Below are 23366 nucleotides of genomic sequence, written 5' to 3' on the forward strand. Positions count from 1 at the left end.
TTTCCGATGTGTATAGTGATACAGACCCTGGTGGGCCAAATTATTCAGATTCCTGGGAGCAGATTAGCCATACCAAACAATTATTGATATTTTCTTGGTAGGAAAATGAACTGATTGGTTTTCAATAGCAAAAATTGCAGATTCTCATCTGCCTTAAGTTTTGTTTCCCAAAAGAAATGACCATGTCTTGTTCATACCACATTTGTGTCAGACAGCATGTAAGCACTACAACACAGGATAAATAGCATTCTAAAGCTGTGCTTATTTGAATCATCCTCTAAAATAATACAAGATTTATTGATTAGATGAGGATTTTTGTCAATGCACGACCAGTCTTAACAATGGCTAGAGTGAGCTGAATCAATAGGTTCCTCACTAGTGAAATTGTGGACACAGCCCCTAAAACTAACCACTTGGTAGATAATGAAGAATTCAAACACACAGGAAATTATAATGAGGCAAACTTGCATTGTGTTAATAAGTTTCAGGAGAAAAAATATTAGCTTAAATATGTGTTCAACAACCTAATTAAGAAGAGAAATATTAAACAGCTTTAAGGGAAAACATACGAAAACCTTTGACATACCTTTGTCTGTAAGGTGTCTGATGCATCATTTCTTGAAAACTATCCTGAGGTTCAGTGTAGTAGCCTTCAATGAATGACAGTGATGCATATCCAGCCCCTTTCATGGGCAGCCTTTCCACTGTGCCACCATATTGCATTCACTAAGCCATGCTCTAGAGTCTTTGAACATATGGACAAAAATAATAATAAATAGCATTACTTGGAAAAATTACTTGGACTTGGAAAAATTACTTGGAAAAATAGAATTTTGTTATTATTTGCCCATAATATAAGGTTGTATTCTATGGTTCATTTTACTCTTTTGAGAGAAGAGCAGCTCATTTAGGCTGCTTCCCACAGCTACACTGTTACTGTGACAAACTGGGGGAGAATAGCCACAAAAATACTTGGATTTGTTGACTTTTCTTATTATTTACCAGACATATGAAATTGTGTTCTATAGTTTCATGTGGTGGTGCCCGTGGTGCCCTTTATTGGAAATGAATTGTGGATGGATCAGTGTATGCTTTGTTTGAAAACTGGATTTGACTGTAGACCCTGGAAATACTGAGAACCTGGACTGGATTTTGTACTTTGGAATGATCTTGGATTACGGCACTGCTTTGTGTTTTTGGTTTGCACCTGGGCAAGCTGCTTAGCAGCCCCGGTATAGAGGGGAAAACTCAGAGTACAGTTGGTCTCCAAAACAGAGATAGGCTTTTGTTTTTTCTTTCTTCATTTTTGAGTTCAATAAAAGTATCAGTAAATTTACTGAATCTTGAACTAACTTGTTTGTCTGTCAGATCATTACACCTCTCCCTGACCTGTGGTTGCCTTTCCTCAGTTCTTGCTACAGTTGGTAGAGAATGTGGGGAGGGCCCCCCTGGTGCATTGGTAGAAGAATTACAACCTTGCAATAGGATAACAGTTCGTAGTTTTGTCATTAAGGAACGACTGTTGGAGCATCGCTTAAAAACCAACCCAGCTCAACAAGCAAGGCATGATGAATTTATTGCGGAACAACGACAGCAAATTGCACTCCTGAATGCATTAATTTTACATGCAACCCCCACATAATGTCATTGTATGACTAGGGATATGTATTTTTTACATTTTGATGATGCCCATGCTCAACCGATAACTTCTGAATGGTATGGTATGGTGCCTAAAGGCAGTCTAGCTAAAATAACGAGCAAAGGACAACATTAAAGAGTGTCTTTCTATTGCAAAGACACATACTGAATCCATCCATCCATTATCAATACCCGCTTATTTTGCAGGGTCACGGTGGGTACTGGAAGGTCCAAGCATGCATTGGGCGAGCGGAAGGAATATACCTGGGACAGGCTGCCAGGACAGGTCGCAGGGCACACTCACCATTCACTCACACACTCATACCTATGGGCAATTTAGAGTCTCCAATTGTAGGCCTACCTGTACTGCCAAAAGTAAAGGAATCTGGAAGCTGAATACGGCTGCTGCTCATAAAAAAGGAAAACACAGTTTCTTGTGTTCACTTGCGTTCCACTGGCTGCTTCTTTGAGCAGAAATTTGGTTCACACTGCACATTAATTTTTTAAAATCAAAATTCAATCATTAAACCCATGAACTAAAACTTCCAGTCTGTAGCTGACGGTAGCCTACTTTTAACGACACCTGCCATTTTGATCATGATTTTCATGAAGCATTCGCCATTACACATAGCCTAAATCTTTAAGTTAACTTACACTTTGCCACATCCACCATTTCTCAATGTACTCAAACCGCATGACCTGTCTCTTTAGGACATAAAATGCACTAGTAATTCATCATTACTACGTATCTCAATTGAAGCGTAAAAACGTGGTCTCTGTAAGCATTTTTCCGTTTTACTGCCACAAACGGCATTTCGAACGCTACCATCAGGAAGCTAACTTAAAACACAAATTCGCATTTACTTTTTCAAAGAATACAATACGGTTCTTCGGCAGCTTACAATGCAATAACAGTAAGGTTTTGAAGTTAAGAAATGGGTACTTACTGACCTACTAAAAAAAGAAGGAAAGCACAGTTCCTCCTGCTCAACTAGCTACTTTCTTGAGCCAAACTGCCGCGCCTTTCCAATAAAAATGCAATGGCGCCCTCGGCAGGATACATGTGAAATATCCCTGGAAGAACACGTCCTAGCTGATACGTACAGCATTAGACTACCAGTACAGAAAGTAATTATTAACCAAACTGAAAATAAAAAAAATGTCTTCCCCAATCCCACCGAACCTTGTTTTTCATTTAGAACTTGCTTAATTTACAGATCGCTACACACACAAGGCACTGTCTATATCATAAATCATTCATCAAAATCTAGCTAAATCTCGGTTTGCCAGAACACACGAACTCCACACAGAAAGAGGCAGGCTGAGATTCAAGCTGTGAGGCAACAGTGCCACCCACTGTACCACAGTGCCGCCTATTCTTCTTCTTCTTAATAATAATAATAATAATAATAATAATAATAATAATAATAATAATAATAATGCATTGAATTCATGATGTGCTTTTCATGCATCCAAAGCACTAGATGCACACAATTGTTCAAACATATGGTGTGGTCATTAAAAACTGAAAGTGTAACACAGCTGAACTGCAGATTATTTCCACTATAAATGATTACCATTTGACACTTTGATGTACAGTAACACATAAAGTTTGAATGACAAAGATAAACGGTAAGATTAAAAAACACAGGGCTATGTCACATTAAATAATTTAGGAATCATTGGGTAGAATTGCTTTGGAATAGACCTTGTTTAATTTGTGTGAGCTAAGACAGTCAATATGGTTTGGGATCTTTTTTCAATGGGCCTATATTGGGTTACAGAGATTTGAAGTGGGATTGTTTGAAAACATTACAATAAAATTTCTAAGAAATGGGGCAGGACATAGATCAGGACCCCTTCCGTCATATTAAAGTGTCAAAGGTTTGATACCCTTTAATTTAGGAGATAAATTACAATCTAATTAAATAAGCCTGTGTATTACATAAACAATTTGGAGTGGGATTGTTTGAAAACGCCAGAATAATATTTCACTCAAATCAGGTCACTTCAGGACCTCTCCAGTCATAATCAAGTGCCAAAAGTTTGAGATCTTTAAATTTCAGGAAGAAATTGCAATCCAATAGGCCCCTTTTTCAATAGGCTTATATTACTGTTTTGGTTTAAATAGACCGTTTGGAGTTTGATTTGCAAAACTGTGCAGTAATATTTGATCCACATCATTTCAGGCTATTAGGCTAGTTCCTGTTCTCTCATACACACGTGATACAATGTTGAGACAAAAAGAATTTGGGGAGAAAAAATTGTAACTTGGTTATGTGATATTTCCTAATTACAGCCTTTAAAATACATGCGAAGTGAACGTAGTCTAAATTAGAAATAAAAATACACATTATACACTGCGCAAACGTGCAAGGAAGAAAGTGAGAGCGTTACTCAACGATTTAAGATCGACCGTCAATTTCGAATCGGAAACTGCGAATCGCGATCAAACTTCAGCTTCGTGTTGTCTTTCTTGTAGTTGTACAAGTTTGCAACTGTGTATTCTCACAATAACGTACAGATTTGTGAAACCATTTACATATTTGTGAATCCATTCTACAGATTTGTGAAACCATTCACAGATTTGTGAATCCATTCTACAGATTTGTGAATCCATTGTAGAGTTTGTGAAACCACATACCGATTCGTGAATCCATTGTAGAGATTTTGGATTTTTGCTACAAAAATACCTCTATACTTCAAACATTCCCCTCCTAGATGCCAGTATGTAGAAACACTTGATTTGTGAAGAGTTCTTGGGAAATGTGTTGCAGAGGGAAGTCAAAAGAAACCGAGCCAGCCAGGAGTCGAACCTAGAATCTTCTGATCCGTAGTCAGACGCGTTATCCATTGCGCCACTGGCCCAGACAGAAATGTTTAATGATAGACGTACATCTTGTGTTACTGTACATAACTGTGTACGTTTATTTATGCGTATTTAACAATTGTAATTATGTGGTTCAAAATATATTATTACAATCGTGCATTCCAATTTACGCAATATGTGCAAATGCCAATAAACGCCGGACAACGGAGTTAGTGTGAATCTTCCGTGTCTCTCGCTTTATTACTGACACGTCACTGAGGTCAGGGAGACACTGAAGTAAAGATGGCGACCGCCTACCAGAGCTTCAATTTGTGAGTATGATATTTCACCTTTTATAATTAGGATAACGTCCTTTTACAGCTAATACAGAATGTATAGCAACTTTGTTAATTACAACCAATGAGTTCATTAGATTGTTTGACGATCTGGCTAATAGCAAGGCGACGTTAGCATTCGTCGGCGCTGTTTGCAACTGTCATTGCCATCGGTTCTGTTACTTTACTGCCAAATGTTAGCACCAGGTAGTTATTACAGGCTAACTTAGATACTAGGAAGTGATGCTCATTGGCTACAGTGAGCTATATTACTCGCTAAGGGAATTAATTATGACTAGCTTGCTCGCGAAAGTATCTAACGTGTCCATTCGTATTCATAAAACTGCACAATCTGGTCTCTTTTTATTGAAGCAACTGGCTGCTATGTCGTCATTTTGAAATGTTGCTAATCATGAGGTGGTTTCCTGTAGCTAACACTGGCTACCTTAGTAAAATTCTGTAAGCCACTGTGTAGCCACCTAGCTCCGTGTAGTCTAATGCACGTTATAAGAATGGTTTCGAGAGTCCAATTTTTAAATGGCTACGAAGTTTCGTCGGGATGCGGTATAGATACATAGATACAAACAGTACAAGTCGTTTTATTTCGCTCGCTTGGATGTGATCTCAGATGTCGTTTTGCTGCATTCTTTTTCGTTTGGGCATATGTACGGCGCTACCCAACTTCGTTTGGTAGCTTACAGTACATGTCTTTCATCTAGATCTAGGCAACTGTATAATTTATGGTCCACATATAATCATACCACGGAATTATGCACGGTATCACCTTGGCACCAATGAGCGAATGTCATTTCATGTTTATATGAGGCGACAGAATGACATGCTATTCAGGAATGACCGTAATAATTGTAATTCATTATCAATTAATAGTTGTTGCATAAATTGTTTGGATAGGTGTCTTGCACCAAAGCCCTATTCCGTGGGAATTCCTATTCCCAAGTCAGCTGAAATCAGATGTATTGTTTGCTTATTATGTGCTAGCTGTTACTCAGTCAGGGAGTGAGAGCGCGTTGAGCTAGGAGGCATATTTCCACTTCTCACACAGTTAGCCAGGTCTTGGGCTGTCCTATGCCTAAATATCCAGTATAGCTCGCAAAACAAGACCGACCACAGACAAACCCGTGCTCTCCTCTGAACTTACGTAGTTAAATTCTGCGACGCGTTTTTCAGCCAAGCCTTGTGAGAGAGTGTTTCCTGTGTTGGCCCTGTTCTCAGCATTTGTAGTTTGACCCACGTCCTGTGAATCTGAGCGTCTCAGAAAAGTATGTATTGTGAAATCGGGGGTAAAGGCCTCCAAACAGTGGGTTTGTTGTAAAATGTAAAAGAGCTAAAGGTCCCGTGGTACTGTAAGTAATACTGCACCAAGAATGGCATTAGCCAAGGGCTTCACTCTCCTGGGCCTGGCTATGCTGTATGCCAGTTGACCCTCACGGCTATTTGATGCTTGAAATGAACTTTTAAGCAATGTGACAAGGTTAGCTGTTGAAGGGGAGGTATACAACTTTGACTGGTTTGAATTTCAGTGGATGTAATGTCTGTTTGAAAGTCTTTTTCATAAAAAGACAATACGTATGTAGGCAGAACCAGCAGCATTAGCCTCTGATAAATAAGTTAGCTTTGCTCTGGGGTGTATCGGTATTATACACTGTAAATGATTTCTGTTTCAGATTAGATTGTGCTTTCGCTGAGGTGATGGGAGCCCCTCTCACCCCCATTTGCACTGGCTTTCACTCCAGCTGTTCTTTTAGTGAATTAGGTTTATATGAGCTGTAATCTGAACAGCTAATGATGAAGTAAACTGTGGATGTATACACATTTTCTGAAATGGCGCAGGTTAAGGTTTATAATTAAAAATTGCAGTTCAGTTGTCTGCATCAGCTTGGGTAAACACAATCAATGGCTGTAACAATAAAACAAACGGTTGATATTTCTTAAATGACAAAGTTCAAATTGATGGTAAATTAACAAAGAAATCAAACTGATTAAAGGAGATGCTGTAGATAATTTGAAACCCCATTTAGTGTTCACAAGGGAAAACTAAAATCCCAACCCAAAAAATGACACTGCCTCACTTGTTCCTTTGGTGAAAACTCTGTCTCTGCGAGTGGTTGCCAGGTTCTCTCGCAACCTGTGTGTGTTTGTGCATGGTGTTGGCACAGAGCTGACCGTACTGTGACGGGAAGCTGGCTGTAGTATAATAGCATCTAAAAAGTCAAGCGTAGAGCCTTACGTCAGAAAAGTAATAAATAATATATCTATATAGCAAGTTGTCAATGTCTTATTGCATTGCAATTGCACAGCACAGCAGCTAGGCTAGCTTTTGCTAGCTTGACACAGGTACAGATGGGCTAATGTTACAGAATGGGTTGGGAAAATTCAAGACCCACTACTAAGCCAGCTAGCTTATTATCTACACTACATGGCCAAATGTGTGTGGACAGCCCTTCTGATTAGTTGGTTCAGCTACTTCAGCCACACCCATAACAGGTGCATAAAATCAAACATACAGCCATGCAGTCTCCATAGACAAACATTGGCAGTAGAATGGGTCATACTGAGCTGCTCATTGTTTTTCAACATGGCCCTGTCATTAGGTGCCACCTTTCCATGTCAGTTTGTCAGATTTCTTCCCAGCTAGAGCTGCCCCGGCCAACTGTAAGTGCTGTTATTGTGAAGTGGAAACTCCTAGGAGCAACAACAGCTCAGCTGCAAAGCGGTAGGCTACACAAGCTCACAGAACGGGACCACCAAGTGCTGAAGGGAGGGGTAATAATGGTCTGTGGCTATTTTTCATGTGGTGCTACATGTGGTGAATAAGGGTAGCCAACTTTGCATCACTTTTGAGCCCTTTCAACTCCCTCAGTTTTCCCCGCCAACCAAAAGCCTGACCAATGTTCTCTCGTTTTCCCACAAGCTTTATCATGACACTTTTGCGATTAATAGTGGGGTTTCTTCGAACTGGTGCTGGTTGTTGTAAAATCCTCATTCATACTGAAAGCCCTGGAGTGAACAGAAAATTCTCTCTTGAATTAGCTGGTTAATACTCATTTTTAACTAATATTAAAATAAATTTTAAATTATTATTTCATAGAATTTATTCAGATGTAGCCTTAGTTTAAAATGAGGTGCTCACTTTCCACTCAGATAGTTATTGATGTGATGTCTGGAGAAGTGCTTCAGGTTTTATAGTTGAAGTAAAGGAGTCTTTTGGAATGTTCTAGTCTTACAGTGTGCTGTCTAGGCTGGTGGGAAAATAAGTCCTTATTTGCCTGTTCCCATCGTTATTCTCTTTACTTCATCCTGTGGGAATGACCTCTGATGTGACTGTATACCCAAGTATTAAGCTCTGAAAACTACAGCCCAGCTGGAGTAGCACTGTTAGGACATGGATGCAACCTTACTGCAATGTTACAAAATATGTTGTTCGCTGTGATTTTGGAGTTATTAGAATTCCTTCCTGAGAACTGCAGAAGAATGACCTCGGATGAAGTTTGTCTTGGCCCGAAAAGGAGAAAAAGGATCGCCCCCCTAAGAGTGTAGGAGCAGTCAAGTTATATGACAGAAGTTGCACAAGCTGGGTGGATAGCACAGAGTGGGAAAATTCTACGCTGCAATGGAATGAGAATGTATTGGCTGTTTTTTTAAAACCCAGTGAATACCAGGCATTTGTGTTGATGGCATGCAAGAGCTGAATATGCTCCCCAGTGCTGGGAGCCACAGAGGATTAGAGGGTATTGCCCAGTAGGACTGGTAGTGTCAAACTGCTGCACTCATGTTAACTGCTAACAGTGGCATGGCCAGCCTTTCACCTCAGGGGCTTTATGGCTGTGCTAATGCTCTACGGTCATAGACCAGTCATTTTATGGTCTCTGCATGAACGCTGAACCTCTGTGCAGGTGAGGAAATGTTCCCCTGCTCCCTGCTCCAAACTTCATTGAAAATGATCCTCACTGCTCCACCTGCAGTGCAGAGTTAATGCAGCCAGGGCTTCATTGTGAGTGCCCAGAGACTGAGGCTAATGTCTGTCTCATCGCAGACTCCTTTATTCCTGTTAGAGGAGACTGAGAGAATGGCAGCACATGGCAGATTGTTGCACAGTCGCACTTCAAGCATTCCTCCCCAAATCAATGTTTGTTAGGAAAGGGAATGCTGACACACATTTGTATGATCAGCAGTATGCCATAGACATATATATATAAGTCCTAGGGAGTCAGGCCAGCATTCCACATTGGTATAATGCATGTACTGCTGGCTGGAGAAAGTGCAATGATTACTGTCCTTGAGCTGCTTTTTTTATTTCTTGAAAGGAGAGTGGACAGGCTGCCCTGCTGTATTTTTTTGCTTTATTGACGGAGAGAAAGCCGAGAGGGTAACGGACAGAGAGAGGATGATGGGTCAGAAGGTGTCTTGGCAGGAATTCACATATGGCTGGAGAGTTGGCCACCCTACACACTGCACCTGTCTTGCCCCTTTTTTATTTCTATATAGAAATATCATGTAGTGCTGTGCACTGTGTAAGCCTCCCATTGTCTGTTCACTTTTGAAAGAGCACAGTAGCAGACCACATGTGCTGATTCATCATATGTTAAAGTTAAGGCTCGTGCTGGGAAATGCTGAGGAATCGCATTTTAAGAGTCACACATTAACTGCAACGGTCCGGCCATTACTTCAGCATAATGCAGCTTCCTGCAGTTTAGCGTGCTCTTCCTGTGCTCCACAGGCACACCACCCCTGAGAAGTTCTACGTCGAGGCCTGCGATGACGGCACCAATGACGTCCTGGCCATTGACAGGGTGTCCACAGAGATGACACTCACAGGTAAGAGGCGGAGTGTCGCTCGCAGTGCATTGTGGGTACTGTGGCTGAACAAGGAAGGAACTGTTTGTGTAGCCCTTTAGATTTAATCACAGTTGCAGAGTTAGTCCTAATATTCATGTTTCTGCTTTTGCCGTTTTCTTACCAGGTACAAAGGGATTACAATGCTATTATTTTTTCATGTGTCTCAGTTTTTATGTCAAGAGAAGGTTTTAAAAACACTGTGTGTGTGCCTGTGTGTTTGTCTCAGTCTCAGAATAGTTACTCAGCTAATGTTTTAATGTTTTTATCTGAGTTGATCAGATAAATAAATCTTTATGACACCATCTAATTACTAATGGTTAGTTTGCTGTGATGGAGACCGTTGTCCATCACAGCAGTCCATTGTAGTGTTGTGGATGAACTGTCCCCATGTAAGTATTATGAGTCATCCAAGCCTCACCTCAACCCATGTGGTTTATAACAGACAATGGGCACCAATGCAGGCTCAAGACAGGGATAAGAAAAACTGATGGAAGTAACAAAGCCAATAGCATATTACTGTTTGTAGCTCAGTGGCACGAATGGCACTAGTTACAAGAGCATGTCCCATTCGTTTTTGGTGCTATAAACTGAGCTACAAGTAGACATGTATGTGCTGAAGGTGGTGTCTGTGTTTTCTTGTGTTTTCAGGGAGAAAGGACATCCCTCCATCAGCGGTCACCCGGCCCATTTGTGGGATCATGGGAACTATTCGGCTGGTGGCAGGTACGTGTTTCCCAGCTCCGCCCTCTTTCACTAGGCTCGCAACTGCGTGCGCGCTCTGGTTTAGCTAATGAAATGGCGCAGAACTGCAGAAGGTCTAAGACCACACAGACCATGTATTAAAGGTGAGGATATGTGTCCTTATGTGGTTTCATTTGTGGAAGATAGGAAGCCAATGCAACCAAATGAAAATCCACTTTACTTAAGAGTTCCACTTAAAAATGATGAAGGATAATATGTGCATTGTTACAGGTCTGGATAATGAAAACCCTTTAATATATGTCTTCCATGAATGGAGTTGCATGCACATGCCTACTGGTTGGTGTTTATTTAAATATGGGCAAAGCAGTGACAGAACCACAGCACGTGTGGTGCTTGTGTGGTCCACTGGCTCTCTGGGGTTGAAGGAAAACAAATGTGTTCAGTGATCTGGGGTTTTCTCTGAGAAAACAGAGAGTCATTGTTGCATGTTAATGGCAATAACGGAGACACAGTCACGTCTTTAAATCATAAATGGAGGACATTGTCAATTGAGGAATCGCAGCTACAGTGACAGTATTAGGAAGCCACAAATACTTTCCACCATCACACATGGAACAATTTTATTAGTGGAGCTGGAACTGGAGGTACAATGATAGTTCTGTGAATAGGTACTGTAGAACTCAGTTATATAGTTTGTGTGTGTGTGTGTGTGTGTACCTGGTGTTTAGTCCAAAAGCCTTGTGGACTGACTGATTTGGAAAATGTAGGCAGTTTTGCAATGGTATTTGAATGATAAATGATTGTTGTGATGTGATTTCCCCCTCCCAACACGAACGCACAGGGATGTACCTCATTGTCATCACCAAGAAGAGGAAGGTTGGGGACCTGTTCGGTCACGCCGTGTGGAAGGCGGTCGACTTTGACGTCATCTCCTACAAAAAGACCGTGCTGCATCTGACCGACACTCAGGTACCAGTACGGTCCCTCAGACCACAGCGGGCCTTTTCTGTCCAATGGGGAAACAGCCAGCATGCACTGTAATCATCAGCAGAAAGCTTGTAACCTTTCATTTTAGGTCCCCTTTGCAACAGTTTCAGTCTCGGTTGTGTTTTCCGGCTCGGATACAGAATGGATGGATTTAACGAGTAAATTAATAAATACAAATACACAAATAATCTTTGCTGTTGGTGCAAGTTTGTATGTGGATTCAGGTGCACAGTGGCAGCTGCCAATCGCCACATGGTTTCCTGTGCTTTGACTGAAAAGAGGCCTTTTTTCCCTCTGCGTGGATTACGGGCTCCCCGCCATCATCCTCTGGAGACGGCGGGGTGATCTCGGCGGGATGATCTCTGGTTTCAGGTCAACACTCCGGTGTGCATTATTGAGCAGGGCCCGATCTGCCGGGCTCCTGCTGAAGGAGAGCCCTTTGCTGTGCTCACAGCGCGCGTTCCCGGGGGTTTCTTTTGGGGTTGTGCTGGATTTGATGTGAATCCACACAGGAGCCATGACACGCGTGGCCTCGTGTTTCAGAATTACTTTTCACGTCGGTGTTCCTCAAGCGTCTCTGTTCATTTGTGTGGTTTCTCATCTGTGGTAATGGCTGTTTTTAGATAAGCTTTGAACCCTCAAGGCTTAAGGCTTACGCGTTTTTCAGTTGCCAAATATGACGTACCGGTCTTTTGTGGTACAGGTCTGTCCACAAAAATAGTCTAAAAATAACAATGCATCTAGTGAAAGTATCTTGTGGTTTCATGGGGAGGTTTGCTTAACAGAGCTGAGGCTGCGGTAGGAAATGGTATTTGTTTTTTTAACAGACCATACAATAACAGTGAATTGAATTTGTTTCTGTTTTGCACAACTTCCTTGAAGAAGAGCTCGGTGTCAGGGATGGGGATATGACTAGAACTGGAAGCTTCTGAACAGAAGCCAACGGGAAAAGATCATGTTGTTTTGGCTGGTGTGACATGGCGTGAGGCAAAGACTCCTGCCGCTAACTCACTTAGTGCCCAGATCCTATTAGCTAAAGACCGATAGGGAGTGCAGGGAAGCTGGGATTTGCTGGGGAGATTAAGCAGGCCGCGGGAGAGGCGCGGTCGCGCGCGGTGCGGTGGGGGAGCGGCGTAATGGCGCTCGGGCCGCTGCGCAGCGACACGGCCCCTCGCACGCTGAGCCGGGGGTGCGTAATGCAGCGGAGTGTGAGAGCCTTTCATGTTGGCACGCGCAAGGGGGGGGGGGGGGGTTTATGTCCGTCGGCTCTCGCACAAAAGAAGGCAGCGTTCCGTTTCCCGCCGGGGTGAAGAGGCTCCAGTGACTGCACTGCGGCTCCCTGATGCTTAGCGACGCTTGGGAAGCCACGGGGCTGCAGATTGACTTTGTGGGTTTTATCGCTAACAGACGGTGAATGAAGCTACTAGGTTTAAGTGCATCCCATCTTGCTTACTGACGGACCCTATGGGCGGATTTATTTCCATTGCGGAATGTGCCTGATTGGCATCTCCCGGGGAGAGCGGGTTCAGGATTGGGAGCACTCGGGGTTCAGGAGGCAGCAGGAGTCCCCCTCCTCATCGCGCAGTAGCTGCTCGTCTGGTCAAACAGGACCTGCAGGCTGCCTGTAAAAGCAGCTCCAGTTACACAGTAACCACAGCGCCCCCTGCTGGCAGACTGCAGCTTGAAAAGAAGTGCAGGCTGACTGTACCTCTGAGGTGCTCCATGCTAGTTTGCACCTTTCTGAATTGTTGGTAGGTACTGAAGGTGGGACAGGGCTGGAGTCACGATTGGAGAGCTCATGCATAGAGAAAGGATATGGCTGAACTCATTACTCATCGCTAACTTGAACCCTTCTCCTCCTCAGACGCAGGACAACAAGACCTTTCTGTCGATGATCAACAACGTCTTGACCACAGACGGATTCTACTTTGCCACTGACTATGACCTCACCCACACTCTGCAGCGCTTGTCCAACACCAGCCCCGACTTCCAGGAGATGAGTCTGCTGGAACGGGTGAGAGAGGGAAGGGGAGAGAGAGGAAGATGAGTCTGCTGAAGTAGGTGAGAGAGGGAGGGAGAGAAGGAGAGAGAAAGAGGGAGAGGGCGCTGGCTGCTGTAGGGTGGCTGGTTGGCACGGGGCCCTGCACTGCAGAGCTGGGGTGATCAGTGTTGCAGTGTATGGGGCCAGCTCATCCATAATGAACCACTGTTAGTGTAGCTGCAGTGTCCTATTCCCCAACGGTCCTGCCTGCTTTGAGTAAAGCAGACAAACACACACACACACACACACACACACGTACACACATGCCTACACGCACACAGCCACTAATCAGACCATCCTTCCCTGAGCACTGAGATGCGCATTTACCCACTCAAGGGCTAATCTGATCGCACAGAGCCTGCCTAAGACCTTACACTCATTCTATCTGTCTCACACACACGCACACACGCACACACGCACACGCACACGCACACGCACACACACACACACACACGCACACATACTTATTAATTCATTTTGTGCGATCATAGTTAATAGGTCATAGTAAGGGCCGCTTCAAGGCAAATTTAAAGGCCCTTCCAGGGCTCTGCTGTGGGGGGGGCATTCATTACTTGGTTCTGATTGGTTGTTTCTGCTTCCTGTAGGCAGATCAGAGATTTGTGTGGAATGGGAACCTCCTGAGGGAGTTCATCGCACAGCCAGAGGTAAGGGTTAAGCTGTTCAGTATTTCACACCATGTTAACACCCATTAGACAAGGAATGTATACACAGGATGAAATTGCATAGCATGTATTAAATCATAAAAGCATGTTTTGTTCCACATGTACTCTACATAAACGTTACCGTAAGTGCCTTGTACTCCTCATTTTCTATGCTGAACATGGCCTACCCTTCCTCCACAGCTACACAGGTTTGCCTTCCCAGTTATCCATGGATGTATCCTTGGCAAATGTTTTGTGACTTTGTGTATATTTGTGGCTATGTTTATAGTAAGGAATGTATTGTAAGCCCTTTTATATGTATGCGTGTGCATAGAAAGGACTTGCACACACACACTGTTTATAGTGAAAAATGTCTTGTCTGTTTATAGTATAGTTATATTGTAAGCCCTTTTTTATATAAGTTTTAATGTTGTGAGTTTAGCGTTTCTTCAGTAGAAATTTGGCTGCTGTTCTTGTTCAGGAGTTACTAAATGTCTGTTAAGTAGAAGCAGACAAAATTGTATTTGGTTCTGAAATATGCACATTTGTGGTGAGAGAATGGGCTGTTGAAAATCACCTGTAGGATTGTCTGTGTCAGCCGTCTGGCTGCCGATGATCATTTCTCCGGTTTAGACTATAGGTGGCAGCAGAGGTCACTACATAACATAACTCCAAATGCTACCTATATAGAACAGTGGATATAAGTTAGTCTAAATGAATTTAACTCAATCCTGTATCCAAAAAGGCATGGCATAGACTTGTTCATTCAGAAGCCCAGGATTAAGGTTGGATTTAATTAGATATCCTGCAGACCATTTAAACAGCAAGCCTTACTATTACATTTAATTGAATCGCTCAGAGGAGATTACCAGACTCTTGGATACTGTGGGTGGGATACCGTTTCTTGCGTTTTGTGACTAAGATGAATGAACAGAGTTTCTGTAAAGCCCTTGACTCCTCTACATGTAGTCATCGCTATGAAGTCCTGCTGCATTAATGGGAAGATCTTTGACTGGATGATCATCTCCAGAAGGAGTTGTTTCCGGGCAGGCGTGCGATACTATGTGAGAGGTGAGGCCACATTCACTGACCGGGCTCCCTGTGAGCGTAGGCCCAGAACATCACGGGGTAGAATCCCGGGTTTGTAAGCATGGTTTTGTGGTGATGCTGTTGTGACGTGATTGGTTTGAATCATAATCGAGCAGTGCTTCTGGACTCTCTAGAACGGTCTTCATTTCACTTTCCCAAACGGCCACCATGTGATTGAATAGGCAGATGAACAGAGGTGTCCCTTGGTTGCTCCCTGTTAGGCATTGACTCGGAGGGACATGCTGCTAACTTTGTGGAGACTGAGCAAATTGTCCAGTACAATGGGGGAAAGGCTTCATTTGTGCAGGTGAGTCCAAATTCATAAGCCTTTTGAAACCGCTAATAACACATTGCACGTTTTACAGTGTTCCTAGATCTCACGGCAGAGCTAAACTTTGTACACAAATTAAGTTATATTTTTAAGCATGTTTTAGCGAAAGAGTTCACATTCACCTTGATGGCAGGTAGCTCCTCTGACAGAAATGAATGAGATCTTGTCCAAGTTGATTGCAGTTTTTCCCTCTCTTCCTCTCTCCCTCCCCCTCCCTTCTTTAGACTCGAGGATCCATGCCTTTCTTCTGGTCCCAGAGGCCCAACCTGAAGTACAAGCCCAAACCCCAGATCGGCAAAAACACCAATCATGTGAGGCTTTGCAGCTTTTAATTTAATATGGCTGATAAATCACATGACATGGCTGCCAGTTACATGACACTTTTGGAATTTCTTCAGCATTACCCTGCCCCTATGCATGGTTTATTTGACTTAAATTAAAATTATCACTATTGTACGAAGCTTCATTCATAATATTACTTGCGCTTTCTCTTAATGGAATGATGAGGTATTGATAATGGATTCAGATCTACAACCCATTAATAGTAGCGTTCTGTAGCATGCTGTGTCATATCAGCAGATGGTAGTTTTGTACAGTTACCAGAACCATGCCGTCACTCTCACCATTAATATGAATTGATATAAACAGTCATAATACAGTAAATGGGTCTGTGGGATTCAGGGCTTTGCTGAATAATGATCATATTATTTCTTCAACAGTTGGATGGCTTCCAAAGACATTTTGACTCCCAGATCATCACCTATGGGAAACAAGTGATTTTAAACCTGGTGAGCTTACTGATTTCCACGCATGTTGAGTTGTAGAGTCCCTGAATGCAAGAGTGATGTGCCTGTGTTGGCAAATGAGTGTTTCTGATTCCATCGCTCTGTTTCCAGGTCAACCAGAAGGGGTCGGAGAAACCCCTCGAGCAGGCCTTTGCTAGGATGGTGTCCAATCTGGCCAACGGCATGATAAAGTAAGTGCCAGACCTTCCTTCAGTGTCGATTTGTTCAGCCTCCTCTGGGCTGCACCAGGTTATGCCTGTTGAAGGTGTTGGGTTGCTATGATAAGAACCCCAGCTTTTGCATTCGCCATACTGTGCGCCCACATTGCATACTCCCTGCTTAACGGCGCTGTTTTCACACAGGTACATAGCGTTTGACTTCCACCAGGAGTGCAGTCGGATGAGGTGGGACCGGCTCCAGATCTTGGTGGACGCCGCGTCTGAAATGCAGGATGACTTTGGGTAGGTATCCCCTGGCTTCCTATAGGCAGCTGGGACGGAGGAAGAGGAGTAGGGAACAGACGTGGGTCAAATACATATTCGTTTTGGATTCAAGTGCTTTTCTACGCTTTACTGATCTTGTCTAGTGTATTGGAACCAATTAAATAGTCTCAGAAAGTTCAAACCCCGCCTTCTAGCCATATTGGCAGGCTCAATTACACAAGACAAGATCAATAGAGCACAGAAAAGTATTTGAATTCAAAACAAATACGTATTTGACCCAGGTCTGGTACGGAAGGTTACTGAATGTATTGTATGTGTATCATTTACTTCAGTTTAAAATCAGGTGATTAAATGCTATTCAGATGGCAGTGAGGGTTTTTTTTGTTCTACACTGATGAGTAAGCATGGGGATTCTATCTATTAGTTCCTTTCTCTGCCTGTGTCTCTAGTCACATTCCAAAGGTCCCCTCCTCCCTCTGAACTTTAATCAGAACACAGCAGAGCCATGTGTGCTCAGCATTGACCAGAAATCAGTGTTACTGATGGGGGCAGGGAGGGAGGGAGGCAGGGCTTCCATTGGTCTGCTGCCTTCCCTCTCAAGTCACATGGCCCGTCTGTCCCACAGCTACTTCATGGTGGATGCGGATGGGAAGGTGCTGATTCAGCAGGAAGGCACATTCCGCAGCAACTGCATGGACTGCCTGGACCGGACCAACGTCATCCAGAGCCTGCTGGCCCGCCGCTCGCTGCAGTCCCAGCTACAGGTCAGGGGGCACATCCAACACTCCACATGGAGCGGATGGTCACGTCATTTATATTCGTCTGGGCATTCGGGAAAGAACAGGAATGTTAGCTGGCCAGTCTCCCCTTGTGTTTACGCTGCAGATGTTTTTCGAGTCCGTTTATGCAGAGGCTACTCAGCGGGCTAATTTCCAGGATGAGGATGAATGGGGGGTGGAGGAGGGGGGACTCGGGAGTTGATGTTGGTGATTGTACAGAAAGGTAATCTCGATAGAGGCATCGGCTCAGGCTGATACGCAGACAGCGGTGCCGCAGCCCCGGCAGCGGGTGACTCCGCCCTGTTTTCACAGAGACTGGGCGTGCTGCACGTGGGCCAGCGCGTGGAGGAGCAGGCCGACTTCGAGAAGATCTACAAGAACGGTAAGGCCCCGCCTGCGGGAGTGTCTCGCAGCCTGCCCCGCCAGATCCTGCCAGACCCCCCCCGCCGCCGCTCTAACCTCCGACCTCTCTCTCTGTCTCGCCAGCGTGGGCCGACAACGCCAACGCCTGCGCCAAGCAGTACGCCGGAACCGGGGCGCTCAAGACCGACTTCACCCGGTGAGAAATCCACCCAGTAGCCACATCCACACCACAAGGGCTGCGAATGCACTGCAGGCCACTTTGGAGCTGGGCAGGTGGGTGGGTAGTGATGCTGGTGATTGACAGCGTGACATCACTGAGGCTTCCGTCTCCTCCCACAGGACAGGGAAGAGGACCCAGTGGGGACTGGTGATGGACGGCTGGAACTCCATGATCAGATACTACAAAAATAACTTCTCTGATGGCTTTAGACAAGTGAGTCTTTACCTTGCACCTGGGGTCTGTGTGTGAGATGCCCTGCTGTGTGCATTTGGTCTCACTCTGTTCGTTTTGTTTGTAGGACTCTATTGATCTGTTCTTGGGGAACTACGCTGTAGATGAGGCGGATGGACACACACCGCTCCACGTCCAGAAAGACTGGAAGTTCCTGACGGTTAGTTCCGATTCCAACCGACTGCAGGGAGCATTACAGTGGAGCAGGACTAACTGGGGGCTCTCATGTCTGAAAACAAAGTGGTCTCTTACTGTACTTTTGATGGCCAGATTGGGAGAACTGTGCATGTTTGAATGTTTAGTTTTTTCCCCTATTTTTTCTCTAAAATGGCTATTTATAACCGTAGGCTTGTGAAGTTGCTACAACATCAATTTGGGCACACACTATTCACATCCTCGTATCACAAAAACCACATCCTTGTATCACAAATCCCCCTGGAGTTAGAGACCCCTGCTCTAGGGGGCACAGCCAGCTGCTGCTCTTACCCTCCCTATTAGCAGTCTGCTAGCTGAACTGTGTAGTTTCGGTATCCGAGGACTGCTCTGTTGACGTAGTTAGCAAAGGCGTACTGAAGGTGCCAAATCAACCGGTCTGTCCAAATTCTGTTCACTCCTGCCCGCAGTGGGAATTGCCCAGGCTTATTCCTGACTGTAGGGCATGTCACCGTGCCAGGAGCACTCATCTTCGCTGGGTACTCCCATGTTTGAATGCAACTAAACTTTATCCATTGCTGACTGAGGTAATAGTTTGGAATGTGGCCGTTTCCCTGGATTGTATTGGTGAAGTAATAGTTGGTTTTTCTGTTGATTCCACAGCTCCCTATCATCATGGTGGTCGCATTCTCCATGTGCATAATTTGCCTTCTCATGGCTGGTGAGTTTGACCTTTTCTTATTTTTTTCATTTTGATTCAGGTCCACTGAAATGCCTCTGGAAGTATAAGCCACTTTCCTCCTTGAGGAAGCCCAGTATCCAGGGTTAGAATAGAGACCAGACTTAAATGCTATTCCTGAGGCTGTGATGCTGTTCAAGCCTGTGCGCAGACACCGTTGGTGCCGCGCTCAGTGGTGTTGGTGTTGGTGCCGCACCCAGTGGTGTTGGTGTTGGTGTTGGTGCCATGCTCAGTGGTGTTGGTGTTGGTGTTGGTGCCGTGCTCAGTGCCGTGCTCAGTGGTGTTGGTGTTGGTGCCGTGCTCAGTGGTGTTGTGCTGCCCTCTCCCCCAGGTGACACGTGGACGGAGACCCTGGCCTACGTGCTCTTCTGGGGCTCGGCCAGCGCCACCACGGCCGCCGTCATCCTCTTCAACGGGAAGGAGTTTGTGGACGCGCCCAAGCTGGTGCAGAAGGAGAAGATGGACTGAATGTGTGTGTGTGGAAAGCAGCTCGGTCCTGCAGACTCTTCCTCTGTCACCTCCTCCTCTTCCTCGTCCTCCCAGCTGCACCAGGCCTGGAGTCTGTACTGACCTGCTCTCCACACTGTTCTCACACTAGTTTTTTTTTTTTTTTCTTTTTTACTCCTGTTTCAGAGCTGCTGTTACTCCTCCAGGAAACGCGTGGGTGGGTGTGCACACTGTTAGTCTCTATCCCATAAGTCCTTGCTCTCAACCAGCACCAGGCCTGGTGCCTGTAGTCACCCTATCCCTGCACTGTTGTTTGTTTCTAATCCCACAGTTTCTTGCCCAAATCAGCATGCTCGTGGGGTCTTTACCAACCCTCTGTCCACACTAGATCCTATCCCAGAATCCCTTTCACTCCTGTAGGAAGCACCTCGCTTCTCTGCCTCATATCTCACTATTGAGAGAAACCTTGAAAAGGGTTGAACTATTTGTCTTTCATGACTGGTAGGGGAAGGGGTTCTTATCCTCCAAAGATATTCAACCTGTATTTCTTACCATCTCATTAGGAGGTAGAAGGCTCTTTAATAGAGAAGCAGTCCCAATCTGTAGGCTGCTGAGTGGAGTGGATACAGATGGGTTCCAGTTACTTTCTATTGTAATAATTTCCATAGAATGCTTTTGCACTGCTGTAATTTCATAGGAATAGTTCTTAAGTTATGCAAAAACATAAGCATATAACTGTAATTGAGTCTATAATCCAGTATAGTCTCATAGTCTCACCATGGTTAAGGCATGAGAACAGCCTGGCACATGCATTACTCTCATCCAAACCCGGAATGAATTTTTAAACTTCAAGTTAAATACGGCTTTCTTTTGACTTCATTTTTTATTCTTCCTCTTTATACAGCAGTCCGCACTGAAAGTGCATAATAGAAATACCCCTGTTCAGCTGTATGTCTCTTTAAGGAAAATGATAAACTGTCATTCCTCTGCACTGTGAATGTGGCTCCACACCATACGCATATTGTGACATCACTGTTAGAGGCTCCTGGAAGAACCAATCATGCCCTTCATTTTTAAGGGGGAATGTGTGAGAGAAATGCAGATGGAATAACACTGTGCATTCCGCGCACGAATGGCACAAGCTTTCTGGTAATATAGTGTTCTTGTTGAATTAGGACCAATGTTTTTATTTTTTTTAAATCAGCTCATAGAGACATTGCACAGCCGTTTGGCCTCCACTAGGCCTCTGGTGCCCCGTGTGGCAGGGAGGTGGTATGTCCATTTTCTACCTGCGTCGTTCTCTCTCATTCCACTGACTACAGCCTCACTCTGACCCCTGCTGCTCCTGGGAAATGGGAGAGGGGTTTGTTGGGAGACTGGTTTTTAGGAATTCAGTAAGTGCTTCTCATTCTGCTACTGGCTTTCAGAATGGATCCAGACCAATCGGAGAATGTAGAATATTTTTACTATGCTTTGTTCTGTCTCCTCTCTTGCTGTTGATTTAGTGGTCCAAAGCGTGATACTGTACACACGCTGTGTCGAGTGCATCCATCACGCTGTACTATAGTTGCCATGTTTTACAGTCTTCGGTATAAAGATGGTATCACTTGCTTGTGTGCGTCGGCTAATTTTAACCCTTTAGTGCACACAATGTACTTTTTCATTTACGAGGCATACTTCTATCCTTTGTTTAAAAAAAGGAGTTTACCTTTATTTGCTATTGAAAACATTGCTTTATTAATAAAGGTTTGATGCAGCTGAATTTTAGGCTTGATTGCTAAGCAACAAAACGATGAATTCTTGACCAACTTAAGCTTGTCTACTGTGCAACCTCTATGTATAAATATGACTTGTAAAGTGTACATTTTAGGTAATCTATGTATCATATACATTTCCTTGTAATTATGTACTGTATATTTTACATTGAGATTTGTATGCAGAATAGTTGTCAAAGCAAGTCATGCACAATGATGGCAGTTGATCCACCTTTGCTTGTAATTTGGTGACATCTAGATGCCATGGATACGATTAATACTAAGTGTGGAGTTGCATCACTATTGACAGCTTTGCTGCATTCAAAAGATTTTTTTTCTGATTATTTAGTTAGGTATGACTTCAACAACGTAAGTCTGCATTCTGGGGGAAAAGATGATGGGAAAATATTTTTTCTCAGTTTTATTTTGCGCAATAATTCTCTCACCGATGCGTTCTTTCCCCCCCTCTATTACAAAATGAACGCGTAACAAAATTTAGCGATTTAAAAATGAGTGTTTTCCTTTTTCATTTGATAATTATGAATCATACTGTTTAAGAGGAAGGGTTTTCTTTCAAGTAAATTTGTAATAAAAGCCATGATAAGATCACTATATGAACGGGCATCCATTCCAGTGTTGTTCTTTACATTCTGGTCCGATCTTCCACCCTCAGTGTTTGTGACTTGTTGAATCTGTTATGAGGTACTATTAATGCCTTAAATATGAATTTTCTTTTGTGGCTAAAGAAAACAACCAATTTTGGGCAGATGATTATATTGCTTTGTAATTGCCCACCACTGTGGCCCTTGAAGAATATTTGTTCATTCATATCCCCTTTGTATACAAAATCCTGCTTGCATCAGATATCCCTTGGCATGTTTTCAGTGAACTCTTTCAGTGAGTCCATTTCCTCTAGACAATTGACTTTCTACTTGAAATTTGCATGGGGTTGGATCTAGGAAACTTTCAACCCAGGAAAAGTGCTTGGCTGGATGTATGAACTGTATGAATCTATAAACCTGTCTTTGAGGGCCCATTGGCTTGGCTTGTTTTCATTTACATCCAACTTTACACTTTCCCTGCTGATTTAATGTTCACTGTTGCATTGCTATGAGTATTTTTCTCATTCTTGGGCATTACCATAAATGTTTTAGGTTAGTGGAGAGCACTTTCCATTTGAACAGGGTATAAAAACAACATTATTTTACAGGCATCGTTCTTTGGGGGTTTTTCATTGCATTACGCTACATTACAAGTTTTATATGATCCTTGGGATGATCTTGGATATTTGTGTTTGGGAGCATTTTGTGTACTCATTTGGGCCTTGACTTGGCGCATGATCAGGTGATCTTTTACAGAACGATGGGCTTGAGTGATTACATTACTAATTAGAGGATGAAGTAATGGTCTAGTAGATAATATCTTTAAGATATCCTGATATTTTTTATGTACATTGTTCTGTCTGAACTACATTCTCGTCTTGCATACTCTATCCATGAGATGACCGAGAGGTTTCACATTGATAATGAAAATTGATAAACTGCATTGTTGTAGATATACTATGACAGAGTAAAGTGTAAGGATGTTACTGTACTCTATTCATTCTCTTGTGCTTCCCTAATTTTAAATGAGAGCAGTTGCAGTGTGGGTCCATCATGGAATTTAAGTTAATAATGGTAATAAAACTTTCTTTCCTGGTGCATTTGAAGGTTCTGTCACTCATGGAGGTGTCAACATCACTGATTTTATTTTATTCTTTTGTCTTTCCAGTTCTCTGTTGTTCCATTCTTTGAGGTGATTTGTTTATGGTTTCTTTTATTTCAAATTGAATAAAGACTCAGATGAGAAAATAACCAAAGGAAAATGTGATTTTTTTTATTGTGGCAGATTTTCTTGTCATGTTCAGTTTTGAACAATTTAGCACCTGCCATTCATTTTTACCATTACATTGAGCTACTGTAAATACAGTAACGTACTGATAAAATACCCCTTATGAGACCT

At 43.4% G+C, this 23366-nt stretch overlaps 1 protein-coding gene and 1 non-coding gene across 2 annotated transcripts; one reads left to right on the forward strand and one right to left on the reverse strand.

Moving 5' to 3' along the window:
• Window positions 1-4433: 4433 nt before the first annotated feature.
• On the reverse strand, window positions 4434-4506 carry trnar-acg (transfer RNA arginine (anticodon ACG)). Its single transcript has one exon. It is a non-coding gene; the product is annotated as a tRNA-Arg (tRNA).
• A 115-nt stretch (window positions 4507-4621) lies between these two features.
• On the forward strand, window positions 4622-21979 carry LOC135261428 (phosphatidylinositol-3-phosphatase SAC1-B). The gene is made up of 20 exons (XM_064347723.1): window positions 4622-4779; window positions 9521-9618; window positions 10288-10362; window positions 11183-11310; window positions 13193-13342; window positions 13975-14034; window positions 14233-14266; window positions 15001-15102; window positions 15342-15427; window positions 15676-15762; window positions 16171-16239; window positions 16348-16427; window positions 16599-16697; window positions 17305-17443; window positions 17771-17840; window positions 17945-18017; window positions 18161-18254; window positions 18340-18432; window positions 19089-19146; window positions 19496-21979. Exons 1-20 carry the CDS (start codon window positions 4751-4753, stop codon window positions 19630-19632), a joined length of 1761 nt encoding a protein of 586 aa, XP_064203793.1. The 5' UTR covers window positions 4622-4750; the 3' UTR covers window positions 19633-21979.
• The last annotated feature ends 1387 nt before the right edge of the window (window positions 21980-23366 follow it).

Source organism: Anguilla rostrata, chromosome 8 (assembly GCF_018555375.3).
Source record: "Anguilla rostrata isolate EN2019 chromosome 8, ASM1855537v3, whole genome shotgun sequence".
In the NCBI taxonomy this organism is placed as follows: Eukaryota; Metazoa; Chordata; class Actinopteri; order Anguilliformes; family Anguillidae; genus Anguilla; species Anguilla rostrata.

Coding starts and splice junctions, on each gene's coding strand:
- LOC135261428 (XM_064347723.1), top strand. CDS start 4,751: ATGGCGACCGCCTACCAGAGCTTCAATTT. Junction 16,240..16,347: donor AACAAGTGATTTTAAACCTG/GTGAGCTTACTG, acceptor CTCTGTTTCCAG/GTCAACCAGAAGGGGTCGGA. Junction 17,444..17,770: donor CGCTGCAGTCCCAGCTACAG/GTCAGGGGGCAC, acceptor CTGTTTTCACAG/AGACTGGGCGTGCTGCACGT.